Source organism: Lepus europaeus, chromosome 20 (assembly GCF_033115175.1).
Source record: "Lepus europaeus isolate LE1 chromosome 20, mLepTim1.pri, whole genome shotgun sequence".
Classification (NCBI taxonomy): Eukaryota; Metazoa; Chordata; class Mammalia; order Lagomorpha; family Leporidae; genus Lepus; species Lepus europaeus.
The window spans coordinates 49,877,599-49,897,860 of record NC_084846.1 but is presented as its reverse complement, the minus strand read 5'-3'; the positions used below and the strand labels follow the sequence as shown (position 1 = coordinate 49,897,860).

Genomic DNA, 20,262 nt, shown 5'->3' with positions numbered 1-20,262 from the left:
CAAGTTACGGTGCCTCTGCTACGCACTGGAGACCTGAACTGAGCTTCTGTCCTAGCTCCAGATGTTCCAGGAATTTGGGGACTGAATTAGGGGTGACATTAATATTCCTTCCCTCCTCCTCTACTCTCTCCTCCCTACCACCGTCTGTTTCTCTGACTCTCAACTGAATAATTCTTTAAAAAGATAGCGTGAACATTCCATGAACTTTTTTAAAAATTAAGAACTTCCATTCATTAAAACAAAAAGCAAAAAGACAAGTTACAAAGATGTTAGCAACGTGAATAGTAAGCAAAGAATGTATTCTCTGAATACACAAGAACTCTAAGAATTCAATAAAAGACAACTCAATAGAAAAAAGTCCTCTCCAGTTGTATACAGGCATTTCAAATCAGCAGCAGCACAGACATATAGTAGGATTGCTATCAGAGAAATGAAAAATTAAAATAAAATGCCATTTTACATCTATATCAACAAAATTAAGAAATCTGACAACACCAAGCTCGGACAAAGTTATCAAGCTATGGAAAATCTCTCAATTGACTGGTGAAAATTTATAATAATTTGACACGAACACATCAAAAAATTTGATATGATTGACTAGTTTTGAACATTTACATACCTTGAAATTTAGCAATTCTACTCTGGAGCCTATACCCTAGAAAAACACCGGCGTATTTGCACCCACCGATATAAATAAAAGCATTCACAGCAACATTGGTGGGACAGTGAAAAATCTGAAATAGAAGCAATGAAATTGATCACAGAGACGATAATGGTTAAATATATTGTGCTATATTCTCATAGATACTACATAACTGAAAGTAAATGAACATGTGAATTATAATAAACTGGCAAGTTGGGAGAATTATATATTATGATATAAATGTTCTAAAGTTTAAAACACTAAATTATTTAGGCATGCATTTTATATATGATAAGACACATGGATCAATTATCACGTTGACTGATATTTGCAGCAGGCTGGCACATAGCACCACTTTGCGAAAGCTCTAAAGTCTGCAAGACTGAAAAGGCATTGTTTAGAGATACACAGAGCACACTAACTGTGAACTGACAGCGTAAACACTGAAGTTCAAGATGCAATACCCCTGGCATGGAACAGGCAGCTGGGATAGCGGAGGGGCAGCCAGGTGGCCTCAATAGAATTGTGAATATTTGGTTCATTCTCCAAGTGTTCACCTCACTGGTGTGTTTGTAACTTACAAGTGTGTTGCCTGTATTCTTTTGTCAATTATTAATTAAGTCCCTCAAACTAATATTAGTGTTGCTGTGATGGCTCTTTTTTGAACTGTTGAACTGGAAGGAAGGTCACAGGTCTGAGAAGAGGTGTGTCGTGAGATAATCCACACAAACAGCTCAGAAGTAACGGTCTCCCCAGACACAACCTCACAAAACTTTCGCAAAACGACAGAGCCAATTCTAACTCTCCATTACTTACATTTTAGTTTGGTGGCTCATTTCTCAGTGTGAATCCTATCTTTGAAAAGCCCTGCTCAAAAGCAGATACAAGGGTGGGCAGTGGGGCTAGTGGTTGACACCTGTGTGCTGAATCGGGGCACCTTGGTCCAGCTCCCAGCTCTGGATTCTGACGCCCACTTCCTGCTACTGTGCACCCCGGGAGGCAGCAGTGATCGTTCAAGTACTTGGATGCCTGCCACCCCCGGAGAGACCTGCATTGAGTTCCTGGCTTCGGCCTGGCCTCTGTGTTTCTCCCTCTCAAATGAATCATTTTTGTTTTTAAAGACTAGATGTGAGCTCCAGGTGGATCATGCCTGCCAAGTGCCTTCTCATTCTAACCCATAAAACTGAAAGGAAGCAGGTGAAATGTTCCTTTGTTTAAATACATAGTTTAAACACCCAATAAAGCTTTGTTATAAAAATATGTCAGAGGAATGGGCTGTGATCGTTGGTGTTAAGTAACTTTAACTCAGATTGGTTTCTGTTACCATTTTCAAGGCATGTGTGGCAAAACTGGAGCCAGCTTCCTCATTCCCACTCCCGCCCAGCACGCCTACACAAACCTGTTCCCATCACTTCTCGTGTCCCAGCCAGCGATCTTCCATCACCACCTACCTTTCCCTACTCGCAGAGCTGGGGGAGGGAGGGGGATGGGTGTGGGCAAGGTTGGGGATTTAATCTGAGATAATCCGTGCAACAGGAATTCACAGGCATCCAAACCTCAATGCCTGCTGGGAAGCAGATGGGCATCAAAATTACACAGCCCCAAGTGCACATCCCCAGCTCTGCCATCGTTATTGGGGTGTCCGGTTACCAAACCTCCCAGAGTCTCAGGGTCCTCTTGCGCATGTGTGCCTGAGAATCCTGCGTCCTAGGCTGCTGGGAGGACTGGCTCGTGTTCGCGAGCTGTAAATACTCAGCACACGCTGGAAGACCGTGCTTTATTTGTACTGGGTGGGTACTGTGACGTTATAGAGGCTCTTTCCAGGCTCTTGGTGGAGACGAGTTGATTCCCTTGCTCAATCCCGAATGCAGATCTCTTGGCATTCCTTTTCACTGTTGAATCTGTTTCCAGAGCCGTTGCAGCCACTGAACCAAAAGCGGGCGCAAGCGTTGACCTGCTCGTCGTAGTACCAGCGGACCACATAGTCCCTACAGGTGCCAGGCTGCAGGGCCTCCCTACATCTGGGATCTGCGGGGCGAAAAGGATCCTGTGTTAGAATAGGGGTTTGAACCAAAGAATTAAAAGAATAAGAGCTTTATAGAGTTATTACAAATATTTATTCTCCGTGCACACTAACAGACTAATTGAGAAAGCATGGCTTCAAGCTAGCCAAAGAAGAGTTGGCGAATGCCGGAAATAACCTTCACCACCTGAAACTCCACCACTAGACACTCAGCACCTTAGAAACAGAAAAGGTTTTGAACTTCTCGAAACATCCCTGAAATGCCCATTTCCCTGAGAGCACAGGTGTGACTTCACGGGCTAACAGTTTCATGGAGATGTGTCCACAGGCAAAGATGGGACTTCTTTCATTTACTTTGGATTTATTCTAAAAGTAAATTAATATTTGGGATGAAATGATTTCAGCCTCTGTGCACATTCCCTCCCAGTTTGTTCACAGAGAGCATCACTATGACCACATGTAGTTGTGCCTACTACAAAAATGAACATTCTTTGTTTCAAAAGAAGCCAAACAAGGGGTTCTCTTTAATCCCAATCCTCTTTTTCAAAGAGCAGCTCTTCCAAGAACTAAAAAACAGGATAGGACATCCAAGTGTCAGTGCACAGATGAATTTCAGAAATGTATCAAGTGCAAGAAAGCAAAGCATGGCCCAAACAAGGAAGCCACCCATATGGAGGAGGCCATCGAACCAGAGCTCCCCAGTGGTTAGAGCCCTTTCCTGTGGGATTTCCTACTTGAGGACGTCATTCCTAGGTGGGAGAAGCCAAAAGCAAAGGCCAAATAGGCAATTGCTCTCTGGTTCTTGAATTCCGAGAGAGGGTTCAAATGTCAAAGGCTGCATTTCTCTACAGCAAAACCAGCCCTCTCTCCATCGCCTTTAATCACTTCCCCAGATTTGGAGACTGTCTTGATTCATTTCTCTTCTAAAACTAACATCTAAATCTCCCTCTCCAGTGAAGACTCCTTGGACCAAGTGGAAAGCAGCAGATTTGCAGTAGATCTGTTATTAAAAACAAAAACCAAATACTGTATTCTGTGTAACTTGTTTTCAAGACGATCTAAGCTTCCTTTGAGCAAGGATATTGTCTCTTTCGTGTGTTCTGCAGAAAATACACAGTTGAGAACAGATTTTCTGTAGATATTAACTCCATAAAAGATAGGTTGATGGATCAGAATTTAGGTTTTGGCTTTTTTTTCTTTTCTCTTTTTTGTTTAATCAAGGGATCAAAAATTCAAATGCCTACAAGTGTAAAAGAGTACAGGTGAGACAATAGGGAGCAGTAGGGTCCATGGCAAACAAGAGAACACAATCCTAAGGGCATTTATATCAAAATAATAATAAATACCTTAAGAGCTTCAAAAATTTCTATAGACCATATTTATTGCACAGCTATCCAGTTTTCAAATTCTATATACAGGTTGGCACCATGGCTCACTAGGCTAATCCTCTGCCTGTGGCACCGGCACCCCAGGTTCTAGTCCCGGTTGCTCCTCTTCCAGTCCAGCTCTCTGCTGTGGCCCGGGAAGGCAGTGGAGGATGGCCCAAGTGCTTGGGCCCTGCACCCCATGGGAGACCAGGAGAAGCACCTGGCTCCTGGCTTCGGATCAGTGCAGCGCGCCGGCCATAGCAGCCATTTGGGAGGTGAACCAACGGAAGGAAGACCTTTCTCTCTGTCTCTCTCACTGTTTTACTCTGCCTGTCAAAAAAGAAATTCTATATACAATCCAATGGGGGAAGAATCTTTTTCCTCTCCTAGTTGGAGTTACAGTATTTTCTCTCTGGGTGAGATTCTAGAGACCACCCTTCTGCTTTCCTTACTTTGGAGCCACAGCAGCTGATTAGCAGGTATCTCTTTTTTTTTTTTTTTTTTTGACAGGCAGAGTGGACAGTGAGAGAGAGACAGGGAGAAAGGTCTTCCGTTTTGCCTTTGGTTCACCCTCCAATGGCCACCACGGTAGCGCGCTGCGGCCGGTGCACCGCGCTGTTCCGATGGCAGGAGCCAGGTGCTTCTCCTGGTCTCCCATGGGGTGCAGGGCCCAAGAACTTGGGCCATCCTCCACTGCACTCCCTGGCCACAGCAGAGAGCTGGCCTGGAAGAGGGGCAACCGGGACAGGATCGGTGCCCCGACCGGGACTAGAACCCGGTGTGCCGGCGCCACAAGGCGGAGGATTAGCCTGTTGAGCCACGGCGCCGGCCAGCAGGTATCTCTTACCTTTGTGCACCAGACTCCCTGGCTGTAAAATCAGTGTAGGGCTTGGAGTTCTGGTCTCCACAGCCTCTGCCCCATGCAGAGTGGGGCTGAGCAATGGCCCGTGGCGGGTGGCAGCCTCCAATGAAGTAGTGGCAACCAAACCATCTGCCTGTGTAGGCTCTGAAGTTTCCTTCTCCTCATCCGGAACTCCAGGGACACTGAACTACACACAGACACACACACACACAAAGTCACATTTTTGTTTATAAAAATACCGAGTTTAAAAAGCCACCTTGCTTTGCAGAACATTTAAGGAAAAGTTCAGCATTTCTGCACATCCCCAAGTCCCTGATAGGAACTATTTCAAGTCAAAGCTCAGGAAATAACACCTTCCCCTCTGTATCACGTATTCCTGAACACCCAGGTGGAGATCTGCACACAGGGTGCTCGAGGTGTGACCTTGGGAGCCTTTTGTCTCCATTCTCTTCTCAGTCACTGCTATGAGGAGGGAAAACAATCACTAATTTCTTTACTTTTTTTTTTTTGGCCATGGCCCCTTTCTTTCCATTTCTTAACACTGGAGAACTTAGCAATATATTCCAAAACATCTGCTGTGAGCCTAATCAGTTTTAAGACTTGGGGGATTGTAGGACAATAAAGCAGGTAAAATAAAACCAGGAACAACTCCTGCCATCTGTTGGACTGCATACACAAGCCTCAGCCGGAAACGCCCCTGCCTGCCCTTCTCATTACCCAGATGCCAGCCAGTGCCAAAGGCTGAAGATACTTGGCTTCCAAGAAGTTCTGAGAAATGTTTGCTATCTAAGGAACTCCCTGCCCTGCCCTCTCCACCCCTTCCCGCCCCTTCCTTTCCCTTCCCTCTTTTGTTTTTTTTTTCCTTTTCTTTTCTAATTTGAGGAGCAGAGAGCTCTCCCATCTACCTGTTCACTCTCCAAATGCCCACAAAAGCCAGGGCTCTGCCAGGCAAAGCCAGGAACTGGGAAAACATTCCGGGTCTCCCACATAGGTGGTAGGGACCTAACCGCTTGAGCTATCACTTGTTGTCTCCTAGCGTTGGCCTTAACAGGAAGCTCGAATCAGGAACAGAGGCAAGACCTGAACCCAGGCATTTTGATATGGGAATGAGTGTGTCCCAAGTCTTTTTTTTTTTTTTCTTTTAAGATTTTTTTATTTATGCATTTTTTAAAAGATTTATTTATTTGAAAGTCAGAGTTACACAGAGAGAGGAGAGGCAGAGAGAGAGAAAGAAGTCTTCCATCCGCTGGTTCACTCCCCAGATGGCCGCAATGGTCAGAGCTGCGCCGATCTGAAGCCAGGAGCCAGGAGCTAGGAGCTTCTTCCGGGTCTCCCACATGCGTGCAGGAGCCCAAGGACTTGGGCCATCTTCTACTGCTTTCCTAGGCCATATCAGAGAGCTAGACTGGAAGAGGAGCAGCCGGGACTAGAACCTAGAACCGGCGCCCATATGAGATGCCGGCGCTTCAGGCCAGGGCGTTAATCCACTGCGCCATAGCACCGGCCCCATATTTATGTATTTCAAAGGTAGAGTTACAGAGAGGCAGAGGCAGAGGCAGAGAGAGAGAAAGAGAAAGGTCCTCCATCCACTGCTTCACTCCCCAAATGGCCGCAATGGCCAGAGTTGGGCTGATCTGAAGCCAGAAGCCAAGAGTTTCCCCCTGGTCTCCCCTGCAGGTGCAGGGGCCCAAATATGGGGGCCATCCTCCACTGCTTCCCCAGGCCATAGCAGAGAGCTGGATCAGAAGTGGAACAGCCATGCCCAGTGTTTTAACCATCTGCAGTACACTAAACCCTTTTCCAGCAAGGTTTTCTTAATAGAAGTTACTCAGAATTTAAATCTTTACTGTGTTTAGGTTCTGAGGCCTTATAAGTTACTCTTTACTTCTTGTAAGTTTAAGAATATGTGTCTTTTCTTAATCACAATCTTTTGGGAATTTTGTTGATGGTAATAGTATTCCATAGGTTCTAAAACAAGCAAAAATAATTTTTCATAAATGAAAATAATGTCAACAATCTTTAGATTCAATGAGATTTTAGATTCTTTAAATAAATCCATAATCATTATGGTTTGCAATTTTTATAATTTTCATCCTTATTCCAACAGCAAACATGTTCATTGAAAGGAATTTCAGAAAATATAGAAAAGCAGAAAGAATAGAAATTTGAGATAATTCTACCTTCCAGAGATAAAAATTGCTGACTTTCAGGCATATTTTTCCTCAGACTTTATTTTTTTTAATGTATTTTTTTAAGATTTATTTTATTTATTTGACAGGTAGAGTTACAGAGAGGGAGAGGGAGACAGAAAGACAGAGAGAGAGAGAGATCTTCAATCCACTGGTTTACTCTCCCAATGGCTGCAATAGCCAAGGCTGGGCCAGGCAGAAGCCAGGAGCCAGGAGCTTCATCCAGGTCTCCCACGTGGGTGCAGGGGTCCAAAGACTTGGGCCATCTTCCACTGCTTTACCAGGTGCATTAGCAAGTAGCTGGATCAGAAATGGAGCAGCTGGGCCTTGAACCAGCACCCATATGGGATGCTGGCATCACAGGTGACAGCTTAACCCATTATGCCATAATACCAGCTCCAAGATGTTTTCCTATAAGCATACACTTTTTTAAACAACAGCAACAATAACAAATTGTATGTTTAACTTGGCATGGTACCTATTTTTAGTTACTAAGCTATGATCATTCTATATAGCTCACCAGGATTCCAAAGCAGTTTTAAATATATAATATACATAACCAGAGTGAGTTTTTTGACTATTTCCTGTTATAAACCTCATAACTAATTGCTGGGCCAAAGAACGTGCATATTTGAGGCTTTGAGACAAAGTACCCTCCAAAATCTGTTTACAAATTTGCACACCCACTAGGAGTCTCTTTCCCTAAAATCTCACCATTCCCTAGCTACTATGATTGCAAAATTAGGTAATTATCAGGTTGACAGAGGAAAACTTCAGCCGCTGGACAGAGCCTCTCCACACTCTGTCCCTGCACATGTCTATAACCTCACCCTCTTCAACGCGCAGCCGCCACCTTTCACTCCTTCCTCCTCTCCATTGCGCAGCAGGCGCTCAAAAGCAACCCTTCTAGCACAGCCCCGGAAAAGCTGATCCCCATCTGCAGACCCTCCTGCACCACCCCAGTGAGGGCTCTTCTCCTCCTTTGAGATGATACACATTACTGTGACTCTTCCATCCTTGGCCCCAGTCACATGGAATTCAACCCCAAGCCCTAGTCTATGACACGGTGACAGAAGATGCCACCCCTCCAAAAATGCCACATTGGGATACTGATGGAGTTCAAGACAACTGGCAAGCAGCGGATCCAAGAAAAGCTCTCTTCCTACTCCTCTTTGCCTAAAAGCAGAACATAAATGTGTAAAGAGAGAAGTCTAGATCATCAGAGGCAGCACCAGAGGGGTGCCCATCATGAGCTTCACCAAGGAAACCTTGTCTTCTACTGACCCCCATCTACTGACCTTCCCTCAATGTGCTATCCCAGAAACTCTGAGCTCCTTTCCTGTGACTTGTCACCCTCGAAAGGTTACCGTTCTTTTGATGAGATGCAAAATAAAGCTCAAGTTGTACCCATCCTTTTGGGTTCCTCATCCCTAGTGCTTCTAGGTGTACACATGCTAATAACCGTGCTTCTTTTTCTCTTACAATCTGTCTCACCATCTCAGATACACACCCCCAGCCAATGAACTTGGGATGGAAGGAGGATAAAGAAGAAATCTCCCCTCTTCTATCTTTCATCTTTCCTGTTTCACGTGTGTAAGTAGCACTTCTCCAGCAAGAGAAATTAAACCACACAACATCTTTCTTTCTTCCCTCCTTTCTCCTTTTTCTTTTCTTTTTAAATCTCCATAGCATAGAAGAGGCTGACAGTAGCCACTGAATACATTCACAACAGGTCAGAGTCTCTGTCACTCTCATCTTGACACTGAACTTGATAAAGATGTGCAAAGAGAGGGGGTGGAGAGACAAATGTGGATTATTCATTCCCTCTAGGCATTAATGTCATCATCTTTAAGACAAGAAGAAAGATTAGGCCCCACTGTACCTCCCAACTCTGAGAGAGGAGATTTAACTCTTCCAAACTCCATTGGCAGAAAACATGCTAAATGCATGCCAGTGGGAGTCTCTGGAGAGAGGAGGAGGGGGAGGAGATCCAGAGGGAAACCCACTGGACTTGGAATTCATCTGAAGCTGGAGCAGCGGACACGGGGACGCTCCGTTACTTCTGGGGTGGATGCTCGGGTGCTTGCCGGATTCCTGCACTTGTTTCTCAATCAAAAGCCTACAAATACAAGCCTGCCTAGCAGCTCTGCCAGACTCTTCCTGCCACCTGCCCGGTCCCAGAGGACAGGGCCAGCTTCAGCTTCATGCAGGGGCCCACCACAGTCAAAGATGCAAAAGAAGAGCCTAGGGGGTGGGAACCGACAACTGGAGTTTGGGATTGCTCCATGCAGCTGGACAAGCAGATGTGCTGACGTCACTGTCTTCAGCCTTCTGGCTTATCTGTAAGAAGACGAAGCAAGCATGCAGGAGCTGAGGGCGATCCGGACTGAGCAGGCACCAGGCGATTCGTGCAGGTCTCTTGGTTTCTGGTTTCTCCTCGTAATTTACGGCCCAGTGCCTTTCACAGATTACACACAAACGCTTCCCATCTGAGCTCATGTCTTCCCTGGATGAATACTAATGATCACCTGCGCAGGCCTCTGTGTTCAGACCTAGTATTCTCCCAGCAGTGGGGTCAGAGTCTCCCCCATTCAGCCGCAGGGATCTGGTCTCTGGCCGCTGGCTCCACAGCCAGGGACTTGGAGCTCCTGAGAGGAGCTGTCCCGGGGATACCTTGTCTTTGCCAGGTGGCTCAGCAATCGCATGTACACAGATCGAAGGCTCTTCAGCTGCCTTCCATGGGTGCTGAGCACCTTTGGGACACCTGGAGCTGGGGCTGCTCGTCCCCAGACTGCCCCAGGCTTCCCGCTCTCACGGAGGGCAGAGTGCAGGATTTGCTTTGCGTAACTTCCTCACGCGCTAGGGTGATGCTCCTGGTTCTGGCACTGTTCAGCGGACGTATTGGCTGCTGTAATGATATTCTCACAGCAGAGGACTGGCACTATGGGAGTGACCCCCTGCCTTGACAGACAGGAAGCTGAGACCTCAAGAAAACGGGGGACTCCCCTATGTCAGGCTTCCCTTCTAAGGAATCACCGTCATGCGACTAACCCCAGATGTAAGACAGCATTTCAAGATCACCTGCATCAAACATGTATCCCAGTTTCTGAAATATCAAAACGGGGAAAACACAAGTGTTGTGGTTCAGCATCGAGACCACAAGGCTGTGTCCCAGCTCAGGTGACAGCCTGTTTTGCTGCTCCTGTTTTCTCTTCACTGGGACAGGAGCATTTCCTATCCTAAGGACAGTAAGTCTATTATTAACATTATACAAGGGTGCCTGAGCACCTGCACATGACAATAACACTAACAATTTGTTGTTACACAAGGTTGTATCCAAGAATTTGAATTTTTTGACCTCCACAATGAGATTATTAATTTTATTTCATAAATAAGTCAAATGGTGGTATTGATCAATACAAACATACCTGGATAGGTGATTTGTCAAGGCCACTTATAAAATACCAAATCTGACAGCAGGAAAGCAACATAATTTTCCCATCAGTGAAGAAACTGAAATAAACTGAACACTAGGTGCTGAAAGTTCCAAGAGCATTGATCAAAGCCTTTGATTCAGCTACTTCACTTATCACTCAATATGATATGATTGAGCAACCTACATAATGTTCCTGGCACAGAACATTGGAAGAAATTATAGATGCACTCAAACATGTTATTTTTCCAGCTGTACTATCCCAGAGGCTTGGCACCAAGTTAAAAATATATGCCATTGGAGCCAGCGCTGTGGCACAGTGGGTTAGCGCCCGGGCCTGAAGCGCCGGCATCCCATATGGGCGCTGGTTCTAGTCCCTGCTGCTCCTCTTCCAACCCAGCTCTCTGCTATGGCCCAGGAAAGCAGTGGGAGATGGCCCAAGTCCTTGGGCCCCTGCACCCACGTGGGAGACCCGGAAGAAGCTCCTGGCTTCGGATCATGCGGCTCCGGCTGTTGTGACCATCTGGGGAGTGAACCATCGGACGGAAGACCTCTCTCTCTCTGCCTCTCCTCTCTCTGTGTAATTCTGACTTTCAAATAAATAATAAATCTTTTTTAAAAATGCCGTCATTTCATAGATGGGAGTTTTGAGGAAATTCATCCAAAAGGAAATATATACATATATGTTTATATACATAAAATAAATGACACAATCAACAGGATAAACTGGAGAGGACACAGAAAAGAGACAGGACATGGATTATGACTGTATGATAGCATCATTAATACAGACAAAAAGTGAAGAGATCCTGATCTAAGAGAGGAGAGGCATGGATGAGCAAATGAGTTGGTGGGGTGGCTGGAGGGGTGTTCAGAGCACAAGATGACAGCACCCATGGGTGTGAACGGTCAAGTGAGAATGGGGAGGCCACATCCAGGTTTCCTGTCAGAGCTGCACCGATCTGAAGCCAGGAGCTTCTTCCGGGTCTCCCACGTGGGTGCAGGGGCCCAAGCAATTGGACCATCTTCTGCTGCTTTCCCAGGCCATAGCAGAGAGCTGGATCGGAAGTGGAGCAGCCGGGACTTGAACCGGCTCCCATATGGGATGCCGGCACTGCAGGGAGTGGCTTTACCCCCTACGCCACAGTGTCAGCCCCTCAAGTGTTATGAAGTTATTAAACCTGGGGACATCCTCTACTTCCTCTACTTCCCAGCACCTCTGCTCCCATATATTTAGAGGACGTCTGAGTCAGAATCAAGCCTCACTGCACAATCAGATAGACTGCTTACCACATAAGTCCTTCTCCAAGGTGGAAACTCATTGACTTCGATTTTGACACTGACGTGTAAATAATTGATATGAGATTTTCCCCCCAACAATGGATTTTTTAGAAAGAAGAGAAGAAAGAGGTAGGTTTGCTAAGGGAAAGATAAAATGGACAGTAAAAAAGAGAGACATGGGGGCTGGTGCTATAGGCTAAAGTCTCTGCCTGCAGCATAGGCATCTCCCATGGGCGTGCATTCCTGTCCCGGCTGCTCTTCTTCCAATCCAGCTCTCTGCTATGGCCTGGGAAAGCAGCAGAGGATGGCCCAAGTCCTTGGGCCCTTGCACCTGCATGGGAGACCCAAATGAAGCTCCTGGCTCCTAGCTCCTGGCTTCGGATTGGACCAGCTCCAGCCATTGCAGCCATTTGGGGAGTGAACCAGCGGGTGGAAGACCTTTCTCTCTGTTCCTCTGTCTCTGTGTCTGTAACTCTACCTTTCAAAGAAATGAAAAAAAAATTAAGAAAAGAAAGAGAGACACAAAAAGGAAAATGGGACTTCTAAGAGAGTTGTTTTCTTGTTTTGCATTATTCCTCAGAGTATACATGGGAGCAATCTAAGAAATGAAAGTTTTGACAGATTCCCTTTATTTAAGATGTTTGGATACTGCAATTACATTTATTAGAGGCAGTAGTGAATGCACAGAGACATAAATATGTTTTTGTATTTGTGAGTGCATTTACTGCCTATTTACACTAGGGTATTTCACAAAGCTCTTGGAAAACAAAATTGAAATACAAGTGTATTTTGGAGCAAAAGTTTTTTGCAATTCATGAATGGGGGTCTTTAAAAACTTTATAAGGGGAATGGGCATTTGGCATGTTGGGTAAGACACCACTTGGCATGCCCACATCCCACAGCAGAGAGCCTAGGTTCAAGTCTTGGCTCTGCTTCGGATTCCAGATTCTGGCTAACACACACCAAACGAGGCAGCAGGTGATGGCTTAAGTATTTATGTCCCTGCCACCCATATGCAAGATCCAGATTAAGTTTCTGGCTCTAGGCTTTGGCCCAGCCTACCCCTGGCTGTTGTGGGCATGTGATAAGTGAATCAGATAAAAAATCTCTGTCTATCCATCTCTTTGTCTCTGCCTTTCAAATAAGCAAAAATAAATGAAATCTAATGGTTCATGGAAAATGTGCATTATGGCCAAATAGCTGCATAATGTTGAGAAGTCACTGAACTATATAAAAATTGCAGTATCTTCAAAATCAGGAAAAAAATGGCTTTGTATCAAAATAACCTTATCTTTTAATCTCATTTTCCTCTAAACTCTAGGGTACCCTCAGAGATTTAGATGTGGATATAAATACATTAATGTATCTTCAGGCTAAATATTAGGAAATTAATTATTTAAAACTTCAGTTTTGCCTTGGTGCAGACAGCCGGAGTCAGAAAGCCTAAAGACAAGATGCATTATCCAGGTTCAAGCGCATGGCAAGCTCTTACCATCTTAATCATCAGCACCCCCAGAAAGACCTAGCTGATGCCCAGCTTCCTCTTCACTGTGACTCTTAGCTACAAAGCGACACTATTTATCCATCACTCTTCTTATGCTCTTCCCTCACCAGCCACCAGAATGCTTCATCTTTCATAGCCTGCTAGTGTCACTTGTCTCATGGGGCCGTCAGATGCTCTGGGACATGAGACCAGAGGCATGTCCATTCTGTGTCCCTTAGGCACTCGATATGGTACAAACCAAACTATTTTCCTTGCAGAAGTCCTACTGTTACCCCATATGGTGTTCTAATCCATCCCACCCTAAAGCTAGAAATCCAACAGTCACACCAAAACTGCTAAATCCTTCTAGTTCTACCCTACAATCGACTTTCAGAACTGCTACACCTCGATTTTATTCCCTATCTTAGGGCCTCATTGTTTTCCACCTGGACTACCACACCTTGAACCCAGCCTCTGGTCTCCCCAGCTCTTCTGGTTATCCTGACACTGCGACCAGTGACTTTGGCTTCTGTGAACCAAATGCAACCTTTTCTTTAAAAATGCCTCTTGGGGCCACCGCTGTAGCGTAGCAGGTAAAGCTGCTGCCTGCAATGGCAGCATTCCATATGGGCGCCGGTTCCAGTCCCGGCTGCTCTACTTCCAATCCAGCTCTCTGCTATGATCTGGGAAAGCAGTAGAAGATGGACCAAGTCCTTGGGCTCCTGCACCTCTGTGAAAAACTGGGAAGAAGCTCCTGGCTCCTGGCTTTGGCCTGCCCCATCCCCAGCTGTTGCGGCCATTTGGGGAGTAAACCAGCAGATGGAAGACCTCTTTCTCTCTCTCCCTTTATCTAAATCTGCCTTTCAAGTAAATAAATAAATCTTAAAAACAAACAAACTAAAAGAATAAACCAATGGATAGGCACTCAATCAATCTCCCTCCCCCTCTCTCCGCTTTTCAAATAAACACAAATAAATAATTTTTAAAAACCACCTTTGTTGGCTCTCGGCTGCCTGGCTATGAACCAAGTTTACGCTCCGCAGCTGAACGCATGAAGCGATCACAATTAGTCCTCAGATTATCTACCCAGCTTTAACTCTTACCGTTCAGCACACACACCCTGGGCTGCAATTAGCCTGAGCTGCCCATCCTTCTTCAGACCATGCAGTTTGGAACGTCCCATTGCCCACATGCTCCTCCTGCTACAAACGTTCCCTCCACTAACATGTTCAATGCCACCTCCTCTGTGAAGTCTTCCATTGTGTTCCTGTCCTTCCATCACGCATACATTAAAACCTGAATCCCAAGGGTGAAGGCATTTGGAGGTGCGGCTTTTGGGAGGTAACTTGGTTACACAGGTGGAGTCCCTGGCACCTGTGTGAGAGACTTGGTTTGCATTCCCAGTTCCTGTCTTTGACTTGGGCCAGGCCCAGCTCTTGCATTCAGGGACAGAACCAATGAATGGGGGTGTTCTCTTGCTCACTCTCTTCTTGCTTCCCTCCCCTATGCGTGTCACTCTGCCTCTGAAATTAAAAAAATCAAGTAATCTGAAGTCTAGGTCTGTTATTGTGACAAAGCAGGTAAAGCCACAACTTGAAGTGCCAGTTTATGTCCCAGTTGCTCCAGTTGCAAAACTGGCAAAAGCAGTTAGGGAAGAGAAAGAAATAAAGGGCATCAAAATTGGAAAGGAGGAAGTCAAAGTACCCATGTCTGCAGATGGCATGATGTTGTACGTGGAAAAACCTGAACACTCTACTAAAAAGATGCTCAACTGATAAATAAATTCAATACAGTTACAGGTTATAAAACAAACATACCCAAAAGAGGTAGCTTTTTTGTACAATAATGATGAATTCCTTGAAAGAGAAACCAAAAAAGAAATCCCATTCATAATAGCCAAAAAAATTTCAAATATTTAGGAATAAATTTAACCAAAGAAGTGAAAGATCTCTAAATGAAAATTGTAAAACATTGGTAAAATAAATCATCAAGGACACCAAAAAATGGAAAGATATTCCTTGCTCATGTATTGGAAAAATTAAGAATACTAAAATTTCTACCCCTGTTAAAAGCAATCTACAGACTTGATGCAATGCCCATCAAAACGCCAATGATATTCTTTACAGAATTAGAAAAACAATCCTAAAATTCACATAGACTCAGAAAAGATCCAGAATATCCTAAGTAATGCTGAGGAAAAAAAAATCAAGCTGGAGGTATCACAATACCTGACTTCAAAGCACACTACAAAGCTGTATTAATTAAAACAGCATGGTACAGGCATAAAATCTGAAACACAGATCAATGGAACAGAATAGAGGGCCCAGAATTAACCCCTGAACATACAGTCAGCTGATTTTTGACAGAAGTGCCCAGACTGTACATTGGAAAAAGGATAATCTCTTCATAAATAGTGCTGAAAAAAACAATGTATTTATGTTGAATAATGAAATTAGATCCCTACCTTGCACCATATACAAAAACCAACTCAAGATGGATCAAAGACCTAAATTTCAGACCTGGGACTATGAGTTGCTAGAAGAAAATATAGGGAAAACACTTCAAGACACAGGTGTAGGTATGAATTCTTGGATAAGACACCAAAGCATAAGCAGCCAAAGCAAACCATGCTAGTGGGATTATATCAAACTCAGAGGCTTCTGCACACCAAAGGGAATAATCCGCAGAGTGTAGAGACAGCCGACAGAATGAGAAAAATATTTGCAATCTACCTATGAGACAGAGGATTAATATCCAGAATATATCAGCAACTCAAGAAACAACAAACAGCCCAGCTAACAAATGGGCAAAGGACCTCAATAGACAGTTCTCAAAAAGACATACAAGTGGCCAACAAATACATGATAAAATGCCCAACATCACTAGGTTTCAGGGAAATGCAAATCAAAACCACAATGAGATAGATATCACCTTACTCCTCTCAGAATGGCTATTATCCAAAAGACAGAGAGTAACAGATGCTGGCAAGGATATATAGATAGGGGAACTCTTACAATACACAGTTGGTGGGAATGTGAATGAGTCCAGCCACTGTGGAAAACAGCATGGAGATTTCTTTAAAAACTAGAAATAAACCTGCCATATGCCCCAGCAATCCCACTACTGGGTATATACCCAAAGACACATGGTATCAAAGAAACACCCATGCCACCATTTGTAGCCGCACTGTTTACAGTAGGCAAAATGTGGAATCAATCAAGGTATCCATCATCAGCTGAATGAATAAAGAAAAATATATATACACACACATACACAATGCAGCATTGTTCAGCTATAAAAAAGAATGAAATCCTAATCAGAATGGATGCAACTGAAGGGCATCAAGTTGAGTGAAGCAAGCCGGACACAGAAAGACAAACTTTGCAGGTTCTCCCTCATGTGTGGGAGCACAAACAGTTTTAATTAAAAGATAAAAACAAAAAAAAAGAAATGCCTGTGTATATCAATTTTACTGCTAATATAGCATTTTGTCAAAAAAATTTTTTAAAAAAATCTCATGCCAGACTGGTCAAAAAATAAATGTTGTGAATGGCTTTACTTTATGTCATAAAACTAAATCCTGAATAGAGTATTTCTTAGGTTGCCCAGCAAAGGGACCCAGCCTCGTGGTAATCTTGAAGTCAGCAATAGTCAGGGCATGAAGGAAGTATAGCTGAGGAACAGCAAGGAGTCAGAGCAATTGGTAAAAATCTGGATATAATTATCAATTGCTTCATCTTGCAAATGGATTTAGACTTCATTGATGGCCCTGCAGTTAATGCCAACTGCTTGCTTGCAGCAGGACTAATGCAAAGGAGTTAAACCTAAAGAACCAAAAAGAGATGCTGAAGTGTTCTAGATGAAGTTTATGCAATTAATTATGCATTGGTTCAGAAGATCCTCTGCATCCATGGCTTAGGATGGACAAATACTGTTCTCCCTGGAAAGTGCAAATATTACCACAAGATAAATTGATTATAAACTCATCCTTAATTCATGCACACATACTCAGCTGAGTACTTTAAATAAGCGATAGAGGTCATAAATTAAATACAAGCAGTGAGGGGCATCGAAACTCATGGAAAATTGGAATAAAAAGGAACTGCATATTTTCTGAACCCTTTGAGGCCCTACTGTATTTTGGTTGAAAATATTTTAACTTAAGTGAGATTAATACACTTGCTCAATATTAGATTAGAAACTGGACTTTGCTTGGTACTGGATTATTTATTTGGCTTGAAATGTGGGTTTCCAAACTGACTATGCAAATCGATGGAAAGATATACAGTGAGCACAAATATAGACAATTACAGTCCCATGTTTACTATTTTTACTAGGTTCCCCAGAACAGGTACACAAGTAGAATGAGGAGGTAATATATAACTTTCTAGGTTAGGACACCGAGGTGGAAGCCTGAAAGCTACAAGATAATGGGAAGTGAGAAGTGTCTTCACTACATGCCTTACGATGCAGCATTCATCAACATGTTTGTGGTGTTCACGTCTGTTATTCACCATCGCTCTTTTCCTGCTGAAGTCAATGGAGTTGACTAAAAAGAAATTAAAGTCCGATGAGTGACTCCTGTAGTCTGTGCCCTTCAGCATGGCATCCCAGTCCTGATTCCTCGATGGTCCTGCGTCCTGCTATGAGCTGGGTGTGCTCCAGGCCTCTGTCTAACTACAGGTAGCTGAATCCGGATGCTTGAATACTGCTGCACTTGCTCATGACTCCTCCGTGCACAGGAAGCCTTCACAAAAGGACTGTACAGGAATTCACTGAACTAGGGGATAGGGCACGACAACTGTGTGCAGGTGACATCCATATGTGCAACAGAAATCAACCTAGACTTGCTTTAGTTATAACTTCTTGGGCAAGGGGTTACAGTACCCAGTTAGCAATAACTACTAGAGGATCCCTGGTTTTTACCCAAAAGAACCTATCAGTTGCTCATGATCTGATTGGCCCAGGTCCATCCCCGGAAGCTTGCTATGAGGACAGACACATTCGGCTCAGTTTGTGCAGGAGGTAGTTCTCGAGCAATGTGACTGGGAGCTTGGACACACAGCCTCCCTTCCAGTCCCCACTCTGAGCACACCGTGGCTCGCAGGCTGGGAGGGTGTCACTTGGGTGTGTGAATGCTTGAAAAACCCTCAAGAGAGTACAGAGCAGGGAGCAGGTACGCAGATGGAAGAGAGAGCTGTAGTCTGGTACCAAGGAGCCTGAAAAGCATGATAAGCAGGTAAAGACAAGCAGTGTGCATTCGCTGTTCCAGTGCACGTGATAATGTGGCCATGGCAGTGGTATGATATAAACTAGCATTTGCAATACTGAATTTTAAAACATCTATAAAATAGGGTCTTTTTTTAAAATCCTATTTTCATGTTTATTCCAGAGCTATCTCAACTGGAAGTCTGGATTTGAGGTGCTAACACTGAGAACCAAGAGCCTGGAAATTCCCCAACTGATCCTTGACCACCCCAGGCAAGAAGATCTTTGATGATACAGACAGAACGCACCACTCTCGGCCCACAGAGTAGACAAGACGGTCACCTACCGACTCCAAAATCTCCTTCCATGGCTCCGGAGTAGACTCACTGAGTTTTCCCCCTGATATCCCAAGTTCAGGCTGAAGAGCAGGTGAACCAAAAACTTGAAAAAAGTAGGACTCAATACTCGCACAAATTTTTTGAGACAATTTTCGCTTCAGCGTTTCTTAGAAGTGAAAAAGGGAGATGAAATGAAAAATTACTTAAAATCTAGTTAGAGAGCTGCAGTCTTGAACTTAGAATTTCTACATCCTCTGTAAGAGATCACCTATAATAAATTAATAATATGTGCACAAAGAGGCAACAGAATTATCTTATTGATTGTTTGCCCAACAAATCACTTAACTGTGAATTACTCTAAGCCAAAAGCTGACCTCATCCATAAGAAGTTGAACAGAGGGGTGGGTGTTTGGCACAGTGGTTAAGACACTGCTTAGCACACCTGCATTCCATATCAAAGGGCTTGGTTGAGTCCCTCCCCCCACACCCACATCCAGCTTCCTTTAATGTACACCCTGGGAAGCAGCAGGCGTTGGCGCCCATACTGGGGTTCCTGCCACCCCTGTGGAAACCCAACTGGAGGCCCAGCATCCTTGCTTCAGCCTGGCCTAGCCCTGGCTGTGGCAGGCATTTGGGCTAGATCTCTCTTTTTCCTCCTCCTTTTCAAATAAAAGGAAAATACACAGATGAAATTTTTTTCAAAAAAGAAGCTGAATAGGCTATACTTCTGATTTTAGCACAAGCAAAAGGCCAGGCACTTTGAAAATACATTCCTCACTGGTTCTTGCTTCTAACAAATTATTAATGCCTTCAAATAAGATAATAAAGTTCTTCAGTCATTAAAATATAATTTTTCCTGGGAATGTATAATTCTTCTGGCCATTCCACCACATGAACAGCCCAGTGGGATGGATTGTAGCCAATAAACCCGCCGGTCACCTACATGGGTGACGAGGAGTTAGAACCCCAGGTTAGAAAGCTCTGGAGAAGGAGGGGAGGTGAACATGGAAGCTCCTGAGCGGGCTGTGCTGCCCTGGGGCAGGCAGCACCTGCAGCCCCGAGCGTCTGTGCTCATAGCGTCGGGAGGCTGGAAGGCACAGCAGAGCCCCGCTGAAGCCTCTCCCTTCACACGCTTGCCAGGGACGGGCCCTATCTGGATAAGTCATCAGTTTCCAAATAACTGGAGTGTATTTCCTGTGAACCGACACTGACCATGATTTAATCGCAAATGAGTCAGCATCTTGGGCTGCCTCATTAGTAAATACCAGCTACGGTGAAAGGGTAAAATTAGCATATGGAGCTCATGGATTAACACTGACTGCATGGGGTCGAGCTAAAGGTTATTCTTTGTGATAAATTTCTGACATCAACCTATCTACTCACTGCTTTCTGTGTTTCACTAAAACAGAATAGAAAATCCCAGGTACTTGTGTTT

General features: G+C 44.4%; 1 protein-coding gene across 2 annotated transcripts in view; it reads right to left on the bottom strand.

The window, feature by feature from the left end:
* Positions 1-550: 550 nt before the first annotated feature.
* The window catches only part of COL28A1 (collagen type XXVIII alpha 1 chain), a 204,782-nt gene continuing 185,070 nt past the window's right edge, over positions 551-20,262 (bottom strand). For both annotated transcript variants that reach the window (XM_062179058.1, XM_062179059.1), the window contains exons 33-35: positions 18,836-18,993; positions 4,881-5,082; positions 551-2,671 (exon numbers count right to left, since the gene is read on the bottom strand). In XM_062179058.1, coding sequence (XP_062035042.1) covers positions 2,499-2,671; positions 4,881-5,082; positions 18,836-18,993 — 533 coding nt within the window. In that variant the 3' untranslated portion in view covers positions 551-2,498. The remainder of the gene's footprint in view (positions 2,672-4,880; positions 5,083-18,835; positions 18,994-20,262) is intronic.